The sequence below is a fragment of the Phalacrocorax carbo genome, chromosome 3, assembly GCF_963921805.1.
Source record: "Phalacrocorax carbo chromosome 3, bPhaCar2.1, whole genome shotgun sequence".
NCBI classification, from domain to species: Eukaryota; Metazoa; Chordata; class Aves; order Suliformes; family Phalacrocoracidae; genus Phalacrocorax; species Phalacrocorax carbo.
The window spans coordinates 39328399-39347907 of record NC_087515.1 but is presented as its reverse complement, the minus strand read 5'-3'; the positions used below and the strand labels follow the sequence as shown (position 1 = coordinate 39347907).

The 19509-nt window shown below is 42.5% G+C and overlaps 1 protein-coding gene across 9 annotated transcripts in view; it reads left to right on the top strand.

The window, feature by feature from the left end:
* Positions 1–14803, top strand: part of MAP4K3 (mitogen-activated protein kinase kinase kinase kinase 3) — a 97698-nt gene extending 82895 nt beyond the window's left edge. For 7 of the 9 annotated variants that reach the window (XM_064446621.1, XM_064446625.1, XM_064446623.1 and 4 more), the window contains 7 exons: positions 1739–1842; positions 2622–2793; positions 5416–5484; positions 5603–5695; positions 8201–8271; positions 10959–11014; positions 13413–14803. In XM_064446621.1, coding sequence (XP_064302691.1) covers positions 1739–1842; positions 2622–2793; positions 5416–5484; positions 5603–5695; positions 8201–8271; positions 10959–11014; positions 13413–13500 — 653 coding nt within the window. In that variant the 3' untranslated portion in view covers positions 13501–14803. Of the gene's footprint in view, positions 1–1738; positions 1843–2621; positions 2794–5107; positions 5292–5415; positions 5485–5602; positions 5696–8200; positions 8272–10958; positions 11015–13412 lie in introns of those variants that run through there. The other 2 variants (XM_064446624.1, XR_010372089.1) reach the window with 2 other exon arrangements.
* The last annotated feature ends 4706 nt before the right edge of the window (positions 14804–19509 follow it).

Sequence of the window (19509 nt, the reverse complement as noted above, 5' to 3'; positions counted from 1 at the left end):
AGCTGTGTATGTGAATGGATGCTGGAGGGAACACCCGAAGGGGTGGAGTGACAGGGATCAGAGTAGGTGTGAATGCGAGCTTTCTGACTTGAAAATTGATTTGGAAGTCCATATGTTTTCAGGTCTCTGTTTATGAAATGAGAAACCTGGCGGTGTGCTCCTCTGTAATCTTACAGTTTCTGTACTAACAGACAGAATTTAACAAGAGTGCTGTGGGACTTGGCATTATGGGGGGGAGTCTGCTGTCCTGGCATTCAGAGATAGCTTAGCCTAACAACCCTGGAGTCCTTCTTGCATGATAGGCGTGATAATTTGTGATGGCAACAAGGGCAGCTGCAAAAGGCAGGTCCAAGGGGAGAAATGATAGATTCCCCTCTCCTGCCCTACTTATTACGTGCAGCCTACTTATTACATGCAGCGTGAGCCTCCATTCCTGCTAGCAGCATAAGTATCCCTTTGGCCTGGGGGAAGCAGCAGTGCCACAGGAGGCAGAAAAAGACGAGAACTTCTGGTCTAGTTTCTCCACCTTACAGGTATTGGTAATTGCACGTTTTGTGGTTTCTGCTGCTGAGTTCAGCCTTACTAAGGGTCGTGCCAAGTGTTATTTGCTGCAGTTTGCAGTCAGTTTGACTGATGTTGAGTGAGAACTTGGATTAATGAAATTAAGTTTTGAAGTTTAAGGTGCCAAGGGATTGCTAGTGGACTTCCTTGGCAGTAAGGTAGCATGATCATATTTCACCTATGTAGACAGTACTGGATTATAGAAGCTCGTTATCTGAACTGTGTTGTTCATTGCCTGATGGCCCACAGTCACTTTACTGCACTTTAAAATCTTGTCTTTAGATGTACTTGTACAAAGTGCGAAGTAACACTTGTTCATCTTAATGGATATGCTAGCAGTGCATAAGGAGTAAAATTTTTTCAATACTGTAGAATTAAAGTTGTGAAACTTCAGATTTCATAATGCCCGATTTTGCAACTTTATTGTTCTCTTCCAATTTTTAACTGAGTTCTGAAATCCTTAGAAGAGGAGGAGTTGAATGGAAATAGATGTTGTCACTTTAAAAAAAAAAAAAAAAACAAAAACAAAAAAAACCCAAACCCCCCCCCCCCCCGAATTTCCTGCTGATCTAGATGTGTTCATCAGAAACATAGAGCTCCTGGATTTCAGACTCACTGTGGCAGTGCTTGGAAGGCAGCTGAGCAGTTTTCAAGTGACAGTGATTGTTCAGTGCCTGCTGGATAACTGTCTGTGTGTTATAGAAAAAGCCATTCTTTAACAGCTTCTGGTGATGATTTGGAGATAGTTCAGGCAAACAAACATGGTGGAGCAAGATACTTCAAATGTGTATGCAGTCAACTTTTTTTTTTTTAAGACTATCTAAAACAGTAAATCCCACCTACCAGCCCAAAAAAAAAAAAAACCCAACCAACAAAAACCTTTATTTTCAGTTGGAGAGGTGAAACATACCACAGCACTCTTACGAGAGTTGTATTTATTATGGCTTATTTGGCACCAGCTACTAGCTGTTCATGCCTGATGGAAGGGCAGCCCCTGCTCCAGCATGCTTACAGTCACCATTTTCATAGTGTGGATTTTGACTTTTCAGCAGCTTCCTTATGTAAAAGATTAGAGCGGTTATTTTCCAAAAGATTGTGGATGCTAGCTAGTTGGAAATCGTTTATAATTTGTATTTGCTTAGTACACTGATGTACTCTACTTCTCCTTTTTTGGCAGTGAGGAATCCCTACACGGGCCACAAGTACCTTTGTGGAGCACTACAGTCTAGCATTGTTTTGCTAGAATGGGTTGAACAAATGCAAAAGTTTATGTTAATCAAGGTAATATTACAATAAAGTGAAATACTCTCATGTTCAGTTCTATTTATCTTGTAATGACTTGTTAAGAAATAAGTATTAGCCATTTCTTGAGGTATTAGACTTTCCTCTTGGCTTCTGTTAAATTACATTGAAAATAGCTAGTTAAATGTGTAATATGTATTAACTGACTGAAAATATTTATAGGAATGTTCTCATTTTTGTGGTGCACTTCATTTAAAGAACAAGGCCCTTCTCTCCATGAACACTGCCTTTTAGTTCCCTAGTAAAAAAACTTTGGCTGACAGGCTGAGACATGGTGGAGTGGAGTAAAAACATGGGTTAACAGCAGGCTTGCTCCAATACTAGACAGAAGGTGGCCACTTATTCCATGCCTTTTGACACTGGAGGTGCCCAGTTATCTCCCCATCTGACACCACCTGAAGAGATGGAGCCAGGGTGTACTTACGATTGTAGAGAGCTGATATAACTTGACCAGCCTGGGAAACAAGGCTTAGAGACTCCATAGCTGGGGAGAGCAATGATGGGTCGTTGTCATCTGTAGGCAGTAGCACATGATACACATGATGAAAGACATCCTATCTTATTTTAACTGAATCAGCATGAAGACTGTGTAAGCTTCTTAACCCAGGCTTTTTGTATCTATCAATTACTGTTACCTGAAGAAGTAAAAAATGTTACAAAATATATGGCATAAAACTTACCATACAGTTTAAATAGCTAACAGCAACTCAGACTAAACTTGTTTCGCGTCTAATATATATTTTTGTTTCTTAATCTAGCACATAGATTTTCCTGTACCTTGTCCGCTGAGATTGTTTGAAATGCTGGTAGTCCCTGAGCAGGAATTCCCTTTAGTATGTGTCGGTGTCAGTAGAGGAAGAGACTTCAATCAGGTGGTGAAGTTTGAGACTGTCAACCCAAATTCTACCTCTTCGTGGTTTACAGAAACAGGTTTGTGTGCTGTTGTTATTGCATTCAGAAATGTTCCTTGCTCTTCTGCTATAGCTGAAGCACTAGAAAAGTAGTTTCCTCTGAGGAAACCAATGGTTAAATCATTACGGCTAAATGATCATTCTAAGTTCTCCATTTAAAGGGGTATGTGGTTGTACCTGCTTGCATGTGCACTTTTTTGGGGGGATGTTTCTACTTGTTGAACTGATTGGATTTATTGAGATTTTGAGTATAAGCAGAGGATGCAGTTGTGGTTTCTTGCATTTCCATAAATCAGGCTGTACTTGACTGTTACCCACTGTGCTGTTCTGCGCTCTACCTTGGCACCACTTCTGTTTATTTAAAAGATTTTAATAGGATAGCACTCTGAGCAATTTCTTTCAGCATCACTGTAGGCATGGTTTGGCTCTCCTGCAATAAGCCAGTGTGATTAGAAATGGTGTTATCAGTCTCCTGCTGAGAGAAAGCATATTTCTATTCTTCTGATGTTTATGGAAAGCGAAAGGGATTAGGACCACTGGTGGCAGGAAAGCAAATACCTGTCCGTCATTGATCTGGGTGCAGTGAGTGAGGATGCCACCATCTGAGCAACAGTCAAAATTCTATTAAGAAGGAAGTGTGCTAAGAATTGCTTTTCTAGAGTTGCAAGATTCCCTCCTAAAGCTACATACAGGAGTGAGCTGACCCCAGTCATAGCTTGCAGGTTTAGAAGCAGTAAATAGCTTTGTTGCTACCAGGCATAGAGCCCTTGTTGATCCATGATTAATTTATACAAAGTCCTGTACTGGCATATACACGTGTATGAGTCTCCCTGATTGTGTATGGGGGAATTCACTAAGTAGTACAGTTTCCACTAGGAAGATGCCTGCTGACTTTCTTGCTGAAAATTACATCAGATTTTGACACAGTTTAAAGCATAGTTACAAAAAACAAAGTGATCAGTGGATGGCCAGTTAATGCACTTAACTACTTCAGAGTTAGTACCTTTTATTTTCAAACTCATACATCTATTTATGTAACTGTGTGAGTTCAGTAGAGTCCGTAAAAGTAGCATGCTGAGAGAAATTCTTTGACCCATGATGTCCTGTTGTCATTTCTCTCTCAGTATTGTCTGCATCAGTGTGTAAATACAAGAACAGTAATCCCTTCCTTGTTCCTTTTTTTTTTAATGTGTGGAATTTAACATTGCATTGTGCCTTCCAAAAACATTTCTTTAGCTTCCTTGAATCATTTTTGTGTTCTCGTGTTGTGTCTTTGTTGTTATTTTCTCCTATTTGTTTGACTCTAAATTAAACCCTCGTGTTGGTTTATTCCTGTCCCCTGCTGGCAGGAGAGCAATAATGCAAAGAAACAGATTTTTCAGTGTGTTTTAAATTAGGAAAGTGTGTACCATATGGTCACAAATAGCTTTCATCAAACAGTAGTTTTTGTTTGACATTTGATGTTTTTGTGTAAATGCCTGATAAAGACATTTTTAAAAAATTAACTGACAGAGACTTACTGCAGAGGGTTCTCCCCTTGTCATTCTTCTCCTGTTAGCTTCAGCAAGTGCAGTGCATATTTCCACATCCCATAATGTGGTTGCACAAATGTATATCTTCCAGTCCTTCTGTTGCATGCTTTCATCATGGCTATATCCACCATTGTTTAAGATCATGCATTAGCCATTGGTTAAGATCATAAATGTATACCTTCCAAGACAAACAGCAAAAAGAGATGGAGGGACCATCTCAAGTAGTACCCTTCTGCCATCATCCTTGAGGAGTTTTTTTGCTTCTCAACAGGACCATGGATTTTATTATTTGATTGAAAGCTGCTTTTGTATTTTAGGTAACATGCTCTAACTTCTCATGTCTAACAGATTTAATGAATTTCATCTCTAACAGATTTAATAAGTTTCTCTTCTGTATGAAAGAATGCTTACAGAATCGCTGTCAGTAATACTGAGTTAATAAGAGCTGCTTTTTGTGTAATTTTAATGTTAACAAACAAATGGACCAAAACTACACTTCTCTCTTGAGTTGACGTGTCCACTAATCACTTCTGGGTCAGATTCCCTGTTTGCTGTGATGGTGACTGCTGCAGCTGTAACCCAAAAGAGAGGAAGGTAACCCTTCTTTTAACAGTTTGGAGAAGGAAATAATCCCCTATTTTTGGAAGATCTGGGGATGGAAAGTCTGAAAATAGCAGCAAGAATTAAGTACTAATATAAAAGTCCCTACCAAGATTTAGAAATAAAGGCAGAAGAAAAATGGAATGAAATGGCGTTCAGGTTTAGTGTGGACAGTCTCATATCTGCCTTTTTTTGCAACAGCAATATTAAATGACACCAACAGAGAATAAAGGGAGAGCAATGTACACCTGAGTTTGCTTTTGTGACATGGCTCAGAAAAGGCTGGATTAAGTACATACTGCAATATTACAGCTTCAGTTTTCCTGTCACAGTCAACATGTTGGATAAGTGGACACGCCTCTCTAAGAGAAGAGAAATGTCACTGGTAAGATGATTATTTTAAGTAGATAAAAACACACTAACCCATTAAATTGTCTCAATCTCTAGAAATTCCATTTCAAATTTCATGGTAATTTATGTTATGAACTAACACTGTCATTTTTTTATAGACACTACAGAGACAAGTGTTGTACATGTAACACAGCTGGAGAGAGATACCATTTTGGTGTGTTTGGATTGTAAGTTTTAGTATCAACTGAATATATATGTATGCATGTATATGCATACTGTCTGTCTTCAAATTAGGTCATATATTGAAGAGTAATTCTTGGTTGACGTATCCTATTTGTTGTCTAGGCTGCATAAAAATAGTGAATCTGCAAGGCAGGTTAAAATCCAGCCGCAAACTGTCATCAGAGCTCACGTTTGACTTTCAGATTGAATCAATAGGTAAGTTGGATTTCATTATTAATACTGAATATCTGGATAGACTAGGGAGCTGGGCAATCACCAACTGTATGAAATTTAACAAGAGCAAGTGACAGATTCTGCACCTGGGACAAAGTAATCCTGGTTATACATGCAAATTGGGGAACAACAGGCTGGAGAGCAGCCCATCGGAAAGAGATCTTGGGGTTTGGGTTGATGGCAAGATGAAGGTGAGTCAACAGTGTTCCATGGCAACCAAAGGGGCCAGCCATGTCCTGGGGTGCATCAAGCACAGCATAGCTAGCCAGTCAAGGGAGGTGACTGTCCCATCCTTCACTGCACTGGCGTGGCCTCACCTTGAGTACTGTGTGCAGTTTTGGGTGCCTCAATATAAGAAGGATATCAAACTTTAGATAATAGATTTGAGGGTGACAGAGCAGTGGAACAGGCTGCCCAGGGAGGTTGTGGAGTCTCCTTCCCTGGAGACATTCAAAACCTGCCTGGACACGTTCCTGTACCCCCTGCTCTAGGTGTACCTGCTCAAGCAGGGGGCTTGGACAAGATGATCTCCAGAGGTCCCTTCCAACCCCTACCATTCTGTGATTTATTAGAACAAATATTAGAGTGTATCCAGAGTCAGGTGACCAAGGTGGTGAAAGGTCTCGAGGGCAAGACTTACGAGAAGCAGCTGAGGTCACTTGGTTTGTTCAGCTTGGAGAAGAGAAGGCTGAGGGGTGATCTCGTTGCAGCCTACAACTTCCTTAAGGGAGGCAACAGATGGGGAGGTGCTGATCTCTCTCTGGTGACCAGCGATAGGACACGTGGAAACGGTATGAAGCTGCGTCAGGCAAAGTTCAGACTGGACATTAGAAAAAGGCTCTTCACTCAGAAGGTGCTCAGTCACTGGAACAGGCTACCCACAGAAGTGGTCATAGCACCAAGCCTGTCAGAGTTCAAGGAGCATCTGGACAATGCTCTTAGTCATGTGGTTCAGTTTTAGGTAATCCTGTGAGGAGCAGGGAGTTGGACTTGATGATCCTTATGTGCCCCTTCCATTTCAAGATACTCTATGATTAACTTGTTTACTGTTACAGTACAGAATTAGAGATGCTAACTGTCAAGTCTTTGGCATTTGAAACACTATCTCTTGTGTTTCATTTTGTGTGAGAAGGCTCAGTGAAAGGTTCAGCACCCTATGTAACGTGCTTCCCTAGGAGCAATTGGAATGGGGTAATAACCCTGGAGTCTTCCCTGATTAGGCTAAATGTCTTGGGAATATGATGGAGATATTCAACCTCTAAAGGAATACCTTAACACAATCTACATAAACTCTGTGAATCACTCATGGCTAACTCATTCTGCATGTGTGTTCACACAGTCCATTTGTATAAAGCAATTCAAAGACTATACAGTATGTCACACTTTAGGTAAATTCCGTTTTCTTGTGAAGAATTTGAATGAATTAGATCTGTAAAACAGAAAGACAGAATACATTTATTTTGACAATTCTCTGCTGGTTACATACCTGGATTGCATCACATGCTTTTGAAAGAGGGATGAGGAAGGATGTGTGCGCAGATGGAGGGTAGCACCAGAAGAGGGGGAACAGTGGGAGGAGTTGGAGGGAACTTACTTCCAAGGAGAAGCTTTAAAGTTTCAGGTACTTCAAACATCATGTACCACAGAGAAGAGGACAAAAAAACATTGCCATGGGAAGCATTACTTTTATGGCTTCTGTTAGTTAAGAACGGGAGCAAAGGAAGGAGTACATGTGCTTGAAGCTGCTCGCTATGAGACCTCTGCACATGCTGTAGTCCTCTTTCTGCTTGTCAAAAATTAGCTACCAGTGTCCTGTTCCAGCTTGATAGTGTCTCCAAAGAGCTCTGCTGTCTTTCCTGCATACCTGTCCAGAGGCAGGATACTGGATGCAGGTGGGATAAATTCTTCCTGGGGTCCTACACACTTGCCCTCTCTTTGAGGAAGGCCCTAGACCCATTTCCTTTCACAGTGTTCAAATGCAGGTATCTGTCACCATGTTTGTGAAGGGGAAGGACTGGTAAGTAGAAGGCTCTGTGTTGCTATTGCAGAAGGACCATACTAGGCAACAGTTGCTGGACAAGTGAAAAATGTCATTGTGGTATCCCTGTAATTGTATCCCTATACTGAATTTTCTGCTAAAATTCAATATCTCTTTTCTGCTAATATTAGAATGCAGAGGGGTTTCCTGGTCAAAGGAAGGGACATGCTTAGGGCTAGACAGAAGGCGAGTTTTAGACCTTTTTCTAGTTGGGTAGGTGGGAATATTTTTAAACCTCACTCATTAAACAAACAAATAAATACATAATTGCAGCTACTTTTGAGGCAGGTCCAGCAATTCCTGTGAGACATTTTGCAGTCTCTGTGGGTGAATGTGATACAATAAAACATACGTGCACAAATTTCAGAATTGCAGTCATACATGTTTGGCCTTAAAAGCACAAGTTGACATTATGCCTCAAAACTGATTCCAGTGTTCTTTGTTACCAGTTTGTCTACAAGACAGTGTGTTAGCATTCTGGAAACACGGCATGCAAGGAAGGAGTTTTAGATCAAATGAGGTGAGTACTGCATTTTGCTTAAAATTCTAGCTTCTAATATAAGCCAAGTATGCCGTGGTCTGAAAAAGAGTAAAAAATTTCAATAACTTCCTAGGTTATACCTGGAAGCTGGAGTCTTATTCCAAGCATGTTTCGTAAGATACAAACTAATTAGTGAAGCTATATAAGAGCCCCTGCCAAGTCTAACATACAACGCAGAAAGCAACAAGAGACCGGGCCATGACACCGCAGAAAATATCCAAGCCTAACTCTTAGTAACATTAATCTTCTTCACCTTAAATTGCTTTGAAGACCAGTGTCAGTCCCTTAGCCTCTCACACATGGATACCAAAACGTGGACTTTGCCAGTGGTTGAAGGCTCCACTGCTGAGTTTTAGCTTTTTGTCACAATGTTGAATGAGTTGCCCGTTGTTTTTTATTCTCTTCCATGTTCCCTTGGCTTACAAGTACTTGGAAGATTTTAGTGCCCAGCTTTCACAAGTAGCATTTTCCATTCTCAGGAGAAAAATGTCAGATTCACCTAAACATTTTCTCTAAAATTTCTGTGTAGTCCTTTTTTTCAGCCAGTTTGATGTGATTTTTAGACCTTGTTAAACCATTTGAAGTACCTTCCCAACTCCGTTTTTCTTGCTGCAAACCTTGTGCGTGTATATGTTAGTGGAAATGCTGTGCTTTGTAGGATTTTAATGAGTCTTTTAATTTGGTTATTAAAGAACGTTTACAAACTTCACCAGTTGTTTCATCAGTGTCACATTTCTGAGAAATTGAGCTCATTACGACTAATTGTATTTTAAGGTACACATACAGTCACACCGTGCCAAGCTTAGATACTCCACATTGTTACACAACTACAATTATTTGCACAAAGCCACAGCTGGGCTTATCTGTTCTGACAGTAAACCTGCTCTTTGTGGGAAGTTGGACTGAAGACTAGAGTCAGACTACTTCTTATTTTCAAGTCTGCAAATGGTTCTTGTGGCATTTGTGCATGTTTAATCCTCAGGCATGATTGTCCTTCTCCAAAGAACTCATAGTGGTGAATTGCAGCACCCTGCTGTTAGCATAGACCATGAGGAGGAAGGAGGTGATGCCGCTAGGGACTTCTCCAGACTCCTAGCAGCATTCTGCAAGGCTCAGTGGATTACTCCACTCACTGGCCTCAGTAGCTCGGATCCAGTTGTTAGAGGGCATGCTCCAGAGTGCTGCAGCACAAGTGGATGGTTTATATTGTTCATGTAAAGCATTAGAAACGCTGCCTTCTTGCTTTGCTATTGTCAAGCCAAAGCTGGCACCTAAATGAAGAACAGAAGGCAGAACTGAGCTGTTGTCAGAAAGCAAACCACCCAAAACTTTTTCTCTGTAGAACATATCTAGGGTAAGCTCTCAGGCCTTTTAAAATTCCTTATCTGTCCTGGCTGCCCTACTCGCCATAACTACTAAGAAAAAAACCAAACTCATTTTCACATGTAATATGAAAAGCCTACATTACCAGGCTCAGATCTTGACTATATTTGTTACTTTTGGGGAATTTTATACTATGTAATATGTAGGAAGCAGTTACACGGGACCAAAACCTGACCAACCTAACTTTGCAGCACATTTGTCTTTGAAGGCATTATTAGTTCAGATTCCTTAATCTAATATCAGTTGATGTAACTGGGGATGATTTGAGCTGCTTGCAAAGTTATTTTCTTCTACAACCGTGACCTGCCACAGTGGTTGGTTTGAGTGGGAAGAATGAAACAGGGAACTCTCTGAATTCTGAGACAAGACACTCAAAACTTGGGCCAAGATTGTGCAGACTCAGCCCCACAACAAGCAGGAAGTAATTTTCTTAACAAAGTGGGGAACTTCATTGTTGTGAATTAAAATACTCTTGCAAGTTCTCTGTGCCAGAAGTGAATTCACAAAGTCAGCTAACGCTACTAGGATCTGGGAAAGAGAGAAGAATCTCTTCTTTCCTCAAGAACGTGAAATGTGGCTATGTAGAAAAGGAGCTTTGTAAACAGTGCTGCCCATTCATGGTGTGACTTGATATCCTTTGGAGCATGTACTGGGCTTTGTTTGACTTTATTGATTAACATGATGTTTTCTTTGGTGCTTTGGTATTCATGTGATAGTAAAGATGTATCACACAAGCACAATTCACCCTTGGTAAACAAAGGTCTATTGCACTAGTCTGGAATGTCAAAATGCTATGTTTTCTTTTCACAGTGGGCATAAGTACAACAAAATAGATTGTTTCTCTGTTAAGGTTTTCAGACTATGAACTTACTGCATTATTAACTATGGTTCAGAATTTCAACAAAATGCATTTTATATGTGATTCACCTGACCCATTTTGGATGTCTACTCTAGAGTGAGACAAATTGCACCCTACAGCTACCTATTTCAGTCATGGCTGTAAAGAGAATTGTACTGGTAGCTTGGATGCTGTGCAGTGCTGAGCCCTGTTGTTGTGCTTGCAGTTGCTACCAGAGGAATTCACATTATGTGGCAGGAATTACAGAAAACTCTTAGATCTCATTTAAAAGTAACAGTTGCATTAAATTCTCTAGCTGATTTAAATCAGTGGTAAATTGGTAACATCAGCCATAGTCAATTCTTTTCTCTAGGCTATTTTAAAAACAAAATAAAAGCACTTGTGCACCTAACATGTAAATACTTGTCTTATTTTTATTGTCTAGATCACACAAGAAATTTCTGATAATACAAGGATATTCAGGCTTCTGGGATCTGACAGGTATGAAGAGAAGTGATAGTATGCTAAAATAGAAGAATAATGTGTGTTCCTCCTACCTTGTAAAAGTTCTTTTTGCTTGTTTCTTGTGTTGCCTTTTTTTAGCCGTTTTACTTATTCCTTTGTGTACATGTGTACCTTTCAGCCCTTCAAGTTTACTTCTCTTTCTCAAAAAAAAAAAAAAAAAAAAAAGAAAAAATTCTTCTGAAAGTGTCTGTGGGCTTCCAGAAGTACTCAGCCATGCTAGCAAGCTCCTGTTTGGCTGCAGTCACAGTCTCCAGGAGCATCTAATTCTTTTGTTTAACTTGGTGAAATCTTTATGTTCAGATGCTCTGCTTCAGTAGCTCATCAAGATCTACTCCTTGAGACAGATGGAAAAAATACTTAAAAGTTTAGATATCTCACTTTCACCCCCAGAAAGGAACTCTACTGGTTTTCTTCCCAACATGACAGCTCAGGTCTTGCAAAAGCTCTTGATAATTCCCAGCGTAGCTGGTCTTTGGTGTCTGCTTCGCAGGACACTAACACCGTGTCTGTCTGACCCATCAGCTACCAGCTTGCCGAGTCAGTAACTGCTATTTTAGGAGTGTAACTGACTTCCTCAACTTTCTCTGCCCTGGTATCGAACTTTGTACTTCTCTAACAGCCACAAAAACAGCAGATGTTTTGTCTTCTGGGGAGTGCATGCTGATGTGATGGTTTCAACCAGTAATGTATTCATATGAAGTGCAAAGACAGGTTGAATTTTTCTTTTAAGAATTGCCTCTGTCTTAAGCCACGTGCAGTAAACTCACTCTCTTGTGGCATCTTAGAACTACCAAAAAAGCTTCACATCAACCAAAGGCTTTCCCCATATTCTGCTTCTCCAAGCTTGATGCACAGCCCTGTAATTAGCCATAACATCAACAGCAGTGAATGATGCTGTGGCTTTATTGGCTAGCTGTAATACTCATCTGTGACCTGAGGGTTTTACTCTTTCTGTTCCAGTGAGGTGTGCATGGAGCTCATGTTTATTATTCTCTTAGTTGTTCAGAGATAGCACACTTCAATTTAAAAACAAGTCTGATTTCACAAAGGAGCATGATATTGTAAATCATTGCATGGAGAGATAATGTCTTCTTCCCCAAATACAGTTCCATCTATTTCTGGCTTGCAGTAATAGTCTCCCAGTTCTGAGACAATGTTTAAAGACTTTGCGCTGCAATAAAAGTTAATTCCGCTTTCTTCAGATACCATTTTGCTTGCAGTTCTATCAAATTTTGTGCTTGATCTGTGAAACCTTTTTCCAGGAACACATGATTTCCTAGGCAGTTCATAGTAACTGGGCTTCTGAATAGCCAAAAAACTAACATCAGTCTGTTAAGAGCTTGCGTGTAGCTTTCTCCTGGTGAGCAGGGAATGCATCATGGCATGAGGTGTCATTCCCTTTGTGGAGCACATTGAGCAGAGGGTAGGTTTTCTGAGTGATAGATTTGAAGCAAGCAACTTCTCCCTGGGTGAATGCACAATAGATGGATTTGAATCTCCTACAGTCTACCTTCACTTCAGGGTGTTTGTGGTGAAGAATTCAAATCAATTAACATCCTGGTCCATTCAGCAGTTTTAGCAGTTCTTACCTGATTCACAAACTGTTTGAGATTTTTTAAAAAGAATTGTGATTGCTAATTTCTGTCCTTTGAAGAGAAAGGTCTGATGTAGGACATCCTTTATGGTCTTTGCAGTTGTAGAGTAGGCCCAGCTAACCCAGACTCCTGTCTCCAGTGCTGGCCAAAAGTGGGTGGCAAGGAAAAATAGAAGATTCTGCATATAGCAGTCCTTCCCTTGAGAGCCTGCAAGTGTTTGTATCTGGGACTTCCAGAGCTGGGGGAAGTTCCTGTGGATTTAGGTTATATGGGCTCAGGAAAAGACTGGAAATGCTCACAGAAGAGTCAGCTTTGGTCATCTGTCACGCCCAATGGCAAAGGGCTAACTAACGACTTCCAGAACTGGCACCTGATTAATGGGTTAGCTTTGCAAAGCTGGGGGAGCACAAACCCAGGCGGTAGGAGGGTGATGGACCCTCTTCAGAAGCCCCCACTGGAAGGACAAGAGGCAACAGGTGTATGCTGCAGCAAGGAAAATTCCAGCAGGATAAAAGAGGGGAAAATATCATGGTGAGGGTGGTTGAACACTGCAGCAGGAGTCCAGAGAGGCTGTGGGAGATCCTTGGAGACCTTGCCTGGGCAAGACCCTGAGGTAGATTTGAGGTTGGCCTTGCTTTGGCCAGTGGCTTTTGGACTGCAGGCATCCAGTTGCTACCACTGGTCAGATGAATCCTGGGAAACAATACTTACAGTTACATCCAGGGACGTTTTTAAATGAAGGCTTATTTGATGTTGTGGATTTCTTATTTTCATTTTAGGGTCGTGGTGCTGGAGAGTAGGCCAACAGATAACCCAACAGCCAACAGCAATTTATATATCCTGGCAGGGCATGAGAACAGTTACTGAGAACAGGAGATGGCAGGCAGCTCACTGTGACAAGAGGACACTCCTGCTGCAGAAGCATTAAAGGCTGGCTGAAATTGCACAAAAGCTGCAGTAACCCGACTTCAGTTACTTTATAATTTATTGTGGCATGAGAGGAAGGCGAGAATTGTTTGTGGTATGGACACGTAAGCATTATGATACCACAGAAGTGCTTCATTTACTGTTATGTAATCTTTGTACATATGCAGTATTTTTCAGTGAAACTTCTTGCTGAAGACATACACTGACTTTCTGTAGATAGCAGTCCTCCTGTTAAGTACAAGTGTCTTACCTGTACAGATGTAAAAGTCACTGAGGATGCAAAAATGAAACTGGGGTACTATTTTCAGGACTTCTTATGTGTTTATAATAAAATGGGATGCTAGCAACAAATATAGTACATTTAACAACACTATTGTATTTTATGATATATAATTTACTAATACAAATAAATCTTAACTTTTAGAAATTGTAACCAAGGCTGTAATCAGATTACAATCTTGTTTTAGTTTTGATGCAACACACTGGTGTTCATGTTTGCACAAAGTATTGAGATGTGATGTATTTAGTCACAAAGGTAAGCTGTGACTTTGTGAATATGACTTGGGCTTCAAAGTTCCTTTTTTTAGTTTACTTGGGTAGTTTTCTTTGTGAAACAAACCAGTTAAACATCTGTATTTTTGTATTTAATTAAAACTCTCCTTATGATTACTTGTCTATGCTTGAAAATATAATTTCTGGATGGGTGTCAGTCCCGGAATAGTGGTACCTGGCTGTAACACTGCAGTAGGTGTGTGAATTATTAGTGTGTACAATGATAAAATTAGTTTTACTGTTTGACTTACTAAATAGTTTCACGTCACAATGAAAAGGAGCAACATTCCACATTGTGGAAATGGCTTGAAGATGTTGCCATTTTGACTTTTTTTGGCCTTATAACCTTTTTCACACTTTTCTTGATTTAGGATGTTAACACATGGCCAAAATAATTTAGTTACTACCTCATTCAAACAATACAATGGTTACTACGCATCACAGGAACTTAGTTTTGATCAGAAGTATTTTTGATTGCTATTTTCCAATGGAGTATGTAAATGCCAAGTTTTATCAAAATGCACACATTTGACTCCTTTTTTTGTATATGTTCTTTATATTTTATTGTGATAATATACACTAAAACCAAACTAAATTTAAAGTGATTTATGGCCTGCATTATTGTTGTGATTGGTAATGCTTTGAAATATGTTCCCTAATGTATATAATGTAAAATAAACTTTTTTTAACATGTTGTTGTACAATTAGATTACCACCCACACTAATTTTCCACATAAGACTAAAATGGAACATACAGAGTTTTGAATTCTGCTATTAAATGTTTGTGCCAAACACACAAGCTGGGCTTTTCTGAATGTATGAATGGTTGGGCTGCTGGAGCTCAACTCGATTTGGGCAAGCACTTGAGGGTAGGCATTACTACCCTTTTGGGCTTTAGGCAATGGATTTTGGTAAGTCTTTCCAAATCCCAGCTTGCTTGATTTCTTTCCTCCATCACCTGCTTTTCCACTCGGTTGATTGCAAAACTGATTTTTTTTTTTCTGCAGGGCTTTTTTTCTGCCTATGGGACTCAAGCTTGCTGCCTCTGCTGGCCCCATCTCTTCTGTTCCCTTGCACTGAACCTCAGATCCGCCCTGTGGGAGAGGTGGTAATGCAAGCCCCACTGCTGAGAAGCTGAATTCTCAGAAAAGGCAAGAACTTGTGTGTGTTTCACAGCATGTTTGTGCTGCCGCCCAAGGGGGATTTCCATCCTGCCTCCCATAGACTATTCCTCACTTTGACATGCAAGAAGTAGCTAAATTTTAACAAAGTACAGTATAGCTGATGTGCTATAAACATGCTTCCTTCTGTGGGGTTTCTGCAGCAGATGTGGCAAGTGTCTTGCTGTTTGGGACTGTTGGGCCATTGCTGAATTACAGGCAACAGCAGCTAGGGGATATTGGGTTTTATTCTGGTTGAGCATTTCTGGTACAAGGGTGGATGCAGCTGGAAGAGCTAAAAATAGAGGACAGGGTAAAGGCCTGTGGGAAGAAGAGGAGCATTGTGGTAGGGCAGGCTTGTCTTAAATCTATTGGTATAGCCAGGAGAGCTTTTTTTCCACATGCTGCTCTCCAGCCTAAAATATGAGGGAGAAGTGAAGGGTTCCTGCTTTCTGAAGAAGTATCCTGTTGCAGGCTTTGGGGTCTGTGCTGCAAAACTGCCTCTCCCCTATTCTGAGCTGCTTGGATCCTTAGGTGGCAGCTGCCCTTGGCTAAGCCCAGGAGCCAGGATGTCTGGTAGAGCAAAAGGTCTCCTTTGCTAGACCTGGAGTTGCCATGAACTGAAAGTTTCCTTGAGCCACACTTAGTGGGAGCTTCCACCATTCCCCATCCTGACGTAAGATTGGGATCAGCATGTGGCTGCCTGACAGGGGCACAGTCACAGCCAGGACACCAAATCACAGGCACAATGAAGTTAGAGCAAGGCTTCAGCCTACAGCTAGTTGACATGGCTTCTCTAACAACTTGTGCTGCTTCTCCTTTTTCTCTCCTCACAGCCCCTTCTCTGGCTGCTATTGCAGGCTTCTAGCCACTAACGGGGAAGTTTGTTGTGATGTGGCCACATGATGGGGCATTCATCAACCTGGCAGCAGTTTGATCAGTGTGGGGGCTGAGCATGGGGCTCAGTCCAAACTGAGCTTTCCTAAAGAGAACAAAGAAGTGGGGTTGTTTGGGTCTGTTGCAGAAGTGCTGGAAGCTGGGAGGACAGGGGAATGAACACTGCTTTTATCCTGTTCTTGCACATGTCTCCATGTGGTACCATCAGAAACAGGATCTGGTGACCTGAAAAAGAGGGTTTCAGGTACAAGTTCTGCATCCCACTGCCCTTGGCTGAAACCAAGAGCTGTGCAAGACAAAGCACACGTTGCTGGCTGCCCGTTCCTTGTAGCTTTGTCACTGGGACCTTGCAATGGGGCTGGGGAAAACCAGGAATGCTATGAGCAGTGATGGGGATGGATGTATTCTCCCAGGCAGGGGGGTTACATGCCACAGGGTTTGGCTTTAGCAATATCACTGCTGGTTTTTGAAGGAATCTACATTAAAAGGTGGGGCAAAAAGCTGGTAAAACCAGCGAACATGCCAAAACCTTCTGCTTCTTTTAAAGGAAACACTCCAGGTGATCTAAAATATGGGCTACAGGGAGTCATGTTCCAGGCCTGTGTCATTTATTGAGGGATGAAGAAGGAGATGGGGGAATGTGTCTGGGGAGAGAGACATGGACCCTGGTGGGCTCTCAGGTCCTCATTGGGGGCAGCAATGCTGGGTTCGCTGCCCGCTCAGCGTCATCCTCTACAATACAGTTGCATTACTATTGCTAGAGGTGGTCTTCCCTCCTTGGGCAGCACCTCCTTGGGTGCAGATTTTCCCTTTAGAGCTAATTTAAATCTGACATGTTCAAATTCAGGCCTCTCTTGATTGCTCTGACAGCCAGCTACTCCTTGTGGGGTCTTGCAGGCTAAATACAGGAGTATGTCATCAGCTCCTGGCAGTCCCTCCTGGTGGCACCTCCTCACATTCCCCACAGCAGCTTCTGGGGGTAAAGGGGCGCTGTCACTCTTTTTCAGCCCCTGTTGGTCAGCCAGCTCTCAGGACAGAATGGCCAAGGGCTGCCATGACCCTCTGCCTTGTCCTCCTCTCCTTTCTCTAGTAGCACTGGGGGATCCTGAGTGTCTCCATGCCACCCACAGATGTACAACTCCATAAAGCCACCACTGCGCTGGCTGTGGCCTTTGGTTTCTGCTTCTTGACAGCAATGGCTGTGAGTCTTATCTTCACTTCTTGACATAAGGGCAGGCCATCCACTGCCTGACTCCCTGCACCTCCCCGTGCCACTGAGCTTCCTCTGTACCCTGATTCAACTCCTCTGTCACTACGTCCCTATGAAAGCAGCCCCTAGCTTTCAAATCTGTGCTCTTCCCTGCAACAAGCCTGCACTGTAATGAGCACCCAGATGGCTGCAGGCCTTCTGCCTCACCTTGACAGTGTGCACATCCATACATGGTAACCACCGGCACCTGTGCCTGACTGCCTCACCTGCCTGCGCTCTCTGCTATGACTGGGCACAAAGCCAGCAGCCTGGGACACTAACTGCTGGGCAAACACCATCCTATTGCTCTCGGTTGTACCTGCTCAACCCTGCAGTGGACTCATGGGACTTCTCCCATTCTGCCATCCAGGCTGGTTTATCTGCCATGAGCAGTAAAGCAACAGCTCCTCTGACAGCCCTGGAGATAGTTACATCTTCTGCATTTGCTTTCCAAGCAAAGCTGCACCCTCCCATGCAGCACAGAAAGTGAGTGAGTATGATCAGGCAGAGGCCAGTGAGGAATTTGGACTGCTCATCAGCACCAATAACCCCAGGATGCCACCAGGCAGGGGGCACTGGAAAAGCACTGAAAGCCAGGAGAGGAAGGCTATCAGCTGGTCCTGGCAGCTCTGGGTGATGTCAGGTCTGGACTGTCCTGTGGCCTTCTCAAATGTTTGAACTGATCAAATGCAGTGCCTGCAATCTCATGTTACCCAATGCTGTTTGGTTTAAAGGAAAGAGATGTTGTAGACCATTCATGGGTATTTAGGAAACCTGGCACCTTCATCTTCAAATGGAGGGGTTGGAGAACAGAGCACTGGTGCAGTTTTACACCCAGTGTTGCACATACTTGGGAACAGCTGAAGATTTAAACTTCAACAGACTGATCTTCCATCATACGGCAGCAAGTGCAACAGCTCTGCAATCTATCAGACGCTGTGATGGTGTCCTTGAATGCACAGGCAGGCTGCTAGACCAAGCAAATATCTCTGAGACATGAATATTTCCACCTTTTATCCTGATTCCAGCATGCTCAAAGCAGAAGTCTGACTCCTTCAGACAGCAATATCTGTCTGGACGAAAAATGCCTGAGGGAGAGCTGTGGGGTGAAGACTGCTCTTTTTAAGAGGTCCCATCCATTACTTGCTAAAGTACTGCTCATTGTCTCAAAAACATCTGTCCTCAGAGCGCTTCACAAACACTAGTTAAGTGAGCCTCCCAACACGCATACCATTCCTGATGGCTGTCTGCACAACCAGCTCTGGAGATAAAGGGAGACTTGGCAGTCTCTGTCCAAACAACCTGTGTGGGTACTTCACTCTCCTCCCAACCCTTCCCAGGAAGCTGGCCCTAAACCTTCCTTCCAGTGACCAGTGAAGGTTTTCATACATTTATCTCCCTCCCTATGCAATCTATCAGCAGCTCACCATTTCCTTTTCTGGTGCTTAGCCTCTCTCTGGCCCCCTTGCCTTGCAAAGCAGAGCACAATTATTTGCTTTTCATCTCCAGCATCATCATCTTCCCTCTGCCTTGCTAGGCCTCGCAGACCACCATGGACTTCGTTCTGTTTAAACCACTGGGCTTTATCTGCATTCTGTCTTTGCTTTTTCTGGCCTTTTTTCCAAGACCCAAGCTTACTTTCACCCTGGAGGCTGTTCTTGTGATGCCTGAATGGGGTTTTTATTTATCTCTGATCTTGGTCCTCATGCGAGATGATGGCGTCTTTCAAACAGGGAGTGACAGAACTCTCCAGGGAAGAGTAACACCACCTCACTGCCTCCAGCTCTGAACAGACAGTTGGTTGTCGCAGGCAGATGCCTCCTCCTTGTGCTCCAGGTCACCCTGGCAAAGGAAGCTGGTGAGAAGCCAGCAGTGAGGAGATCAGCTGTGGTCTACAGGGAGCAAAGCCTTGTAGGCATTACCATCAGCGTGCCCGCAGAGGCACTAGCCAGGAGAGGGGTTGAGGCTTGCCAACCCCAGCACAGCTCTATTGGTTAAGGGGCCTTGCCCACCCCGGCACAGCTCCATGGATCCAAAGCCTTCTCTCTTTCCCAGACCTCTCCAGGGCTGTGTGGGCCCACCACATCTCCA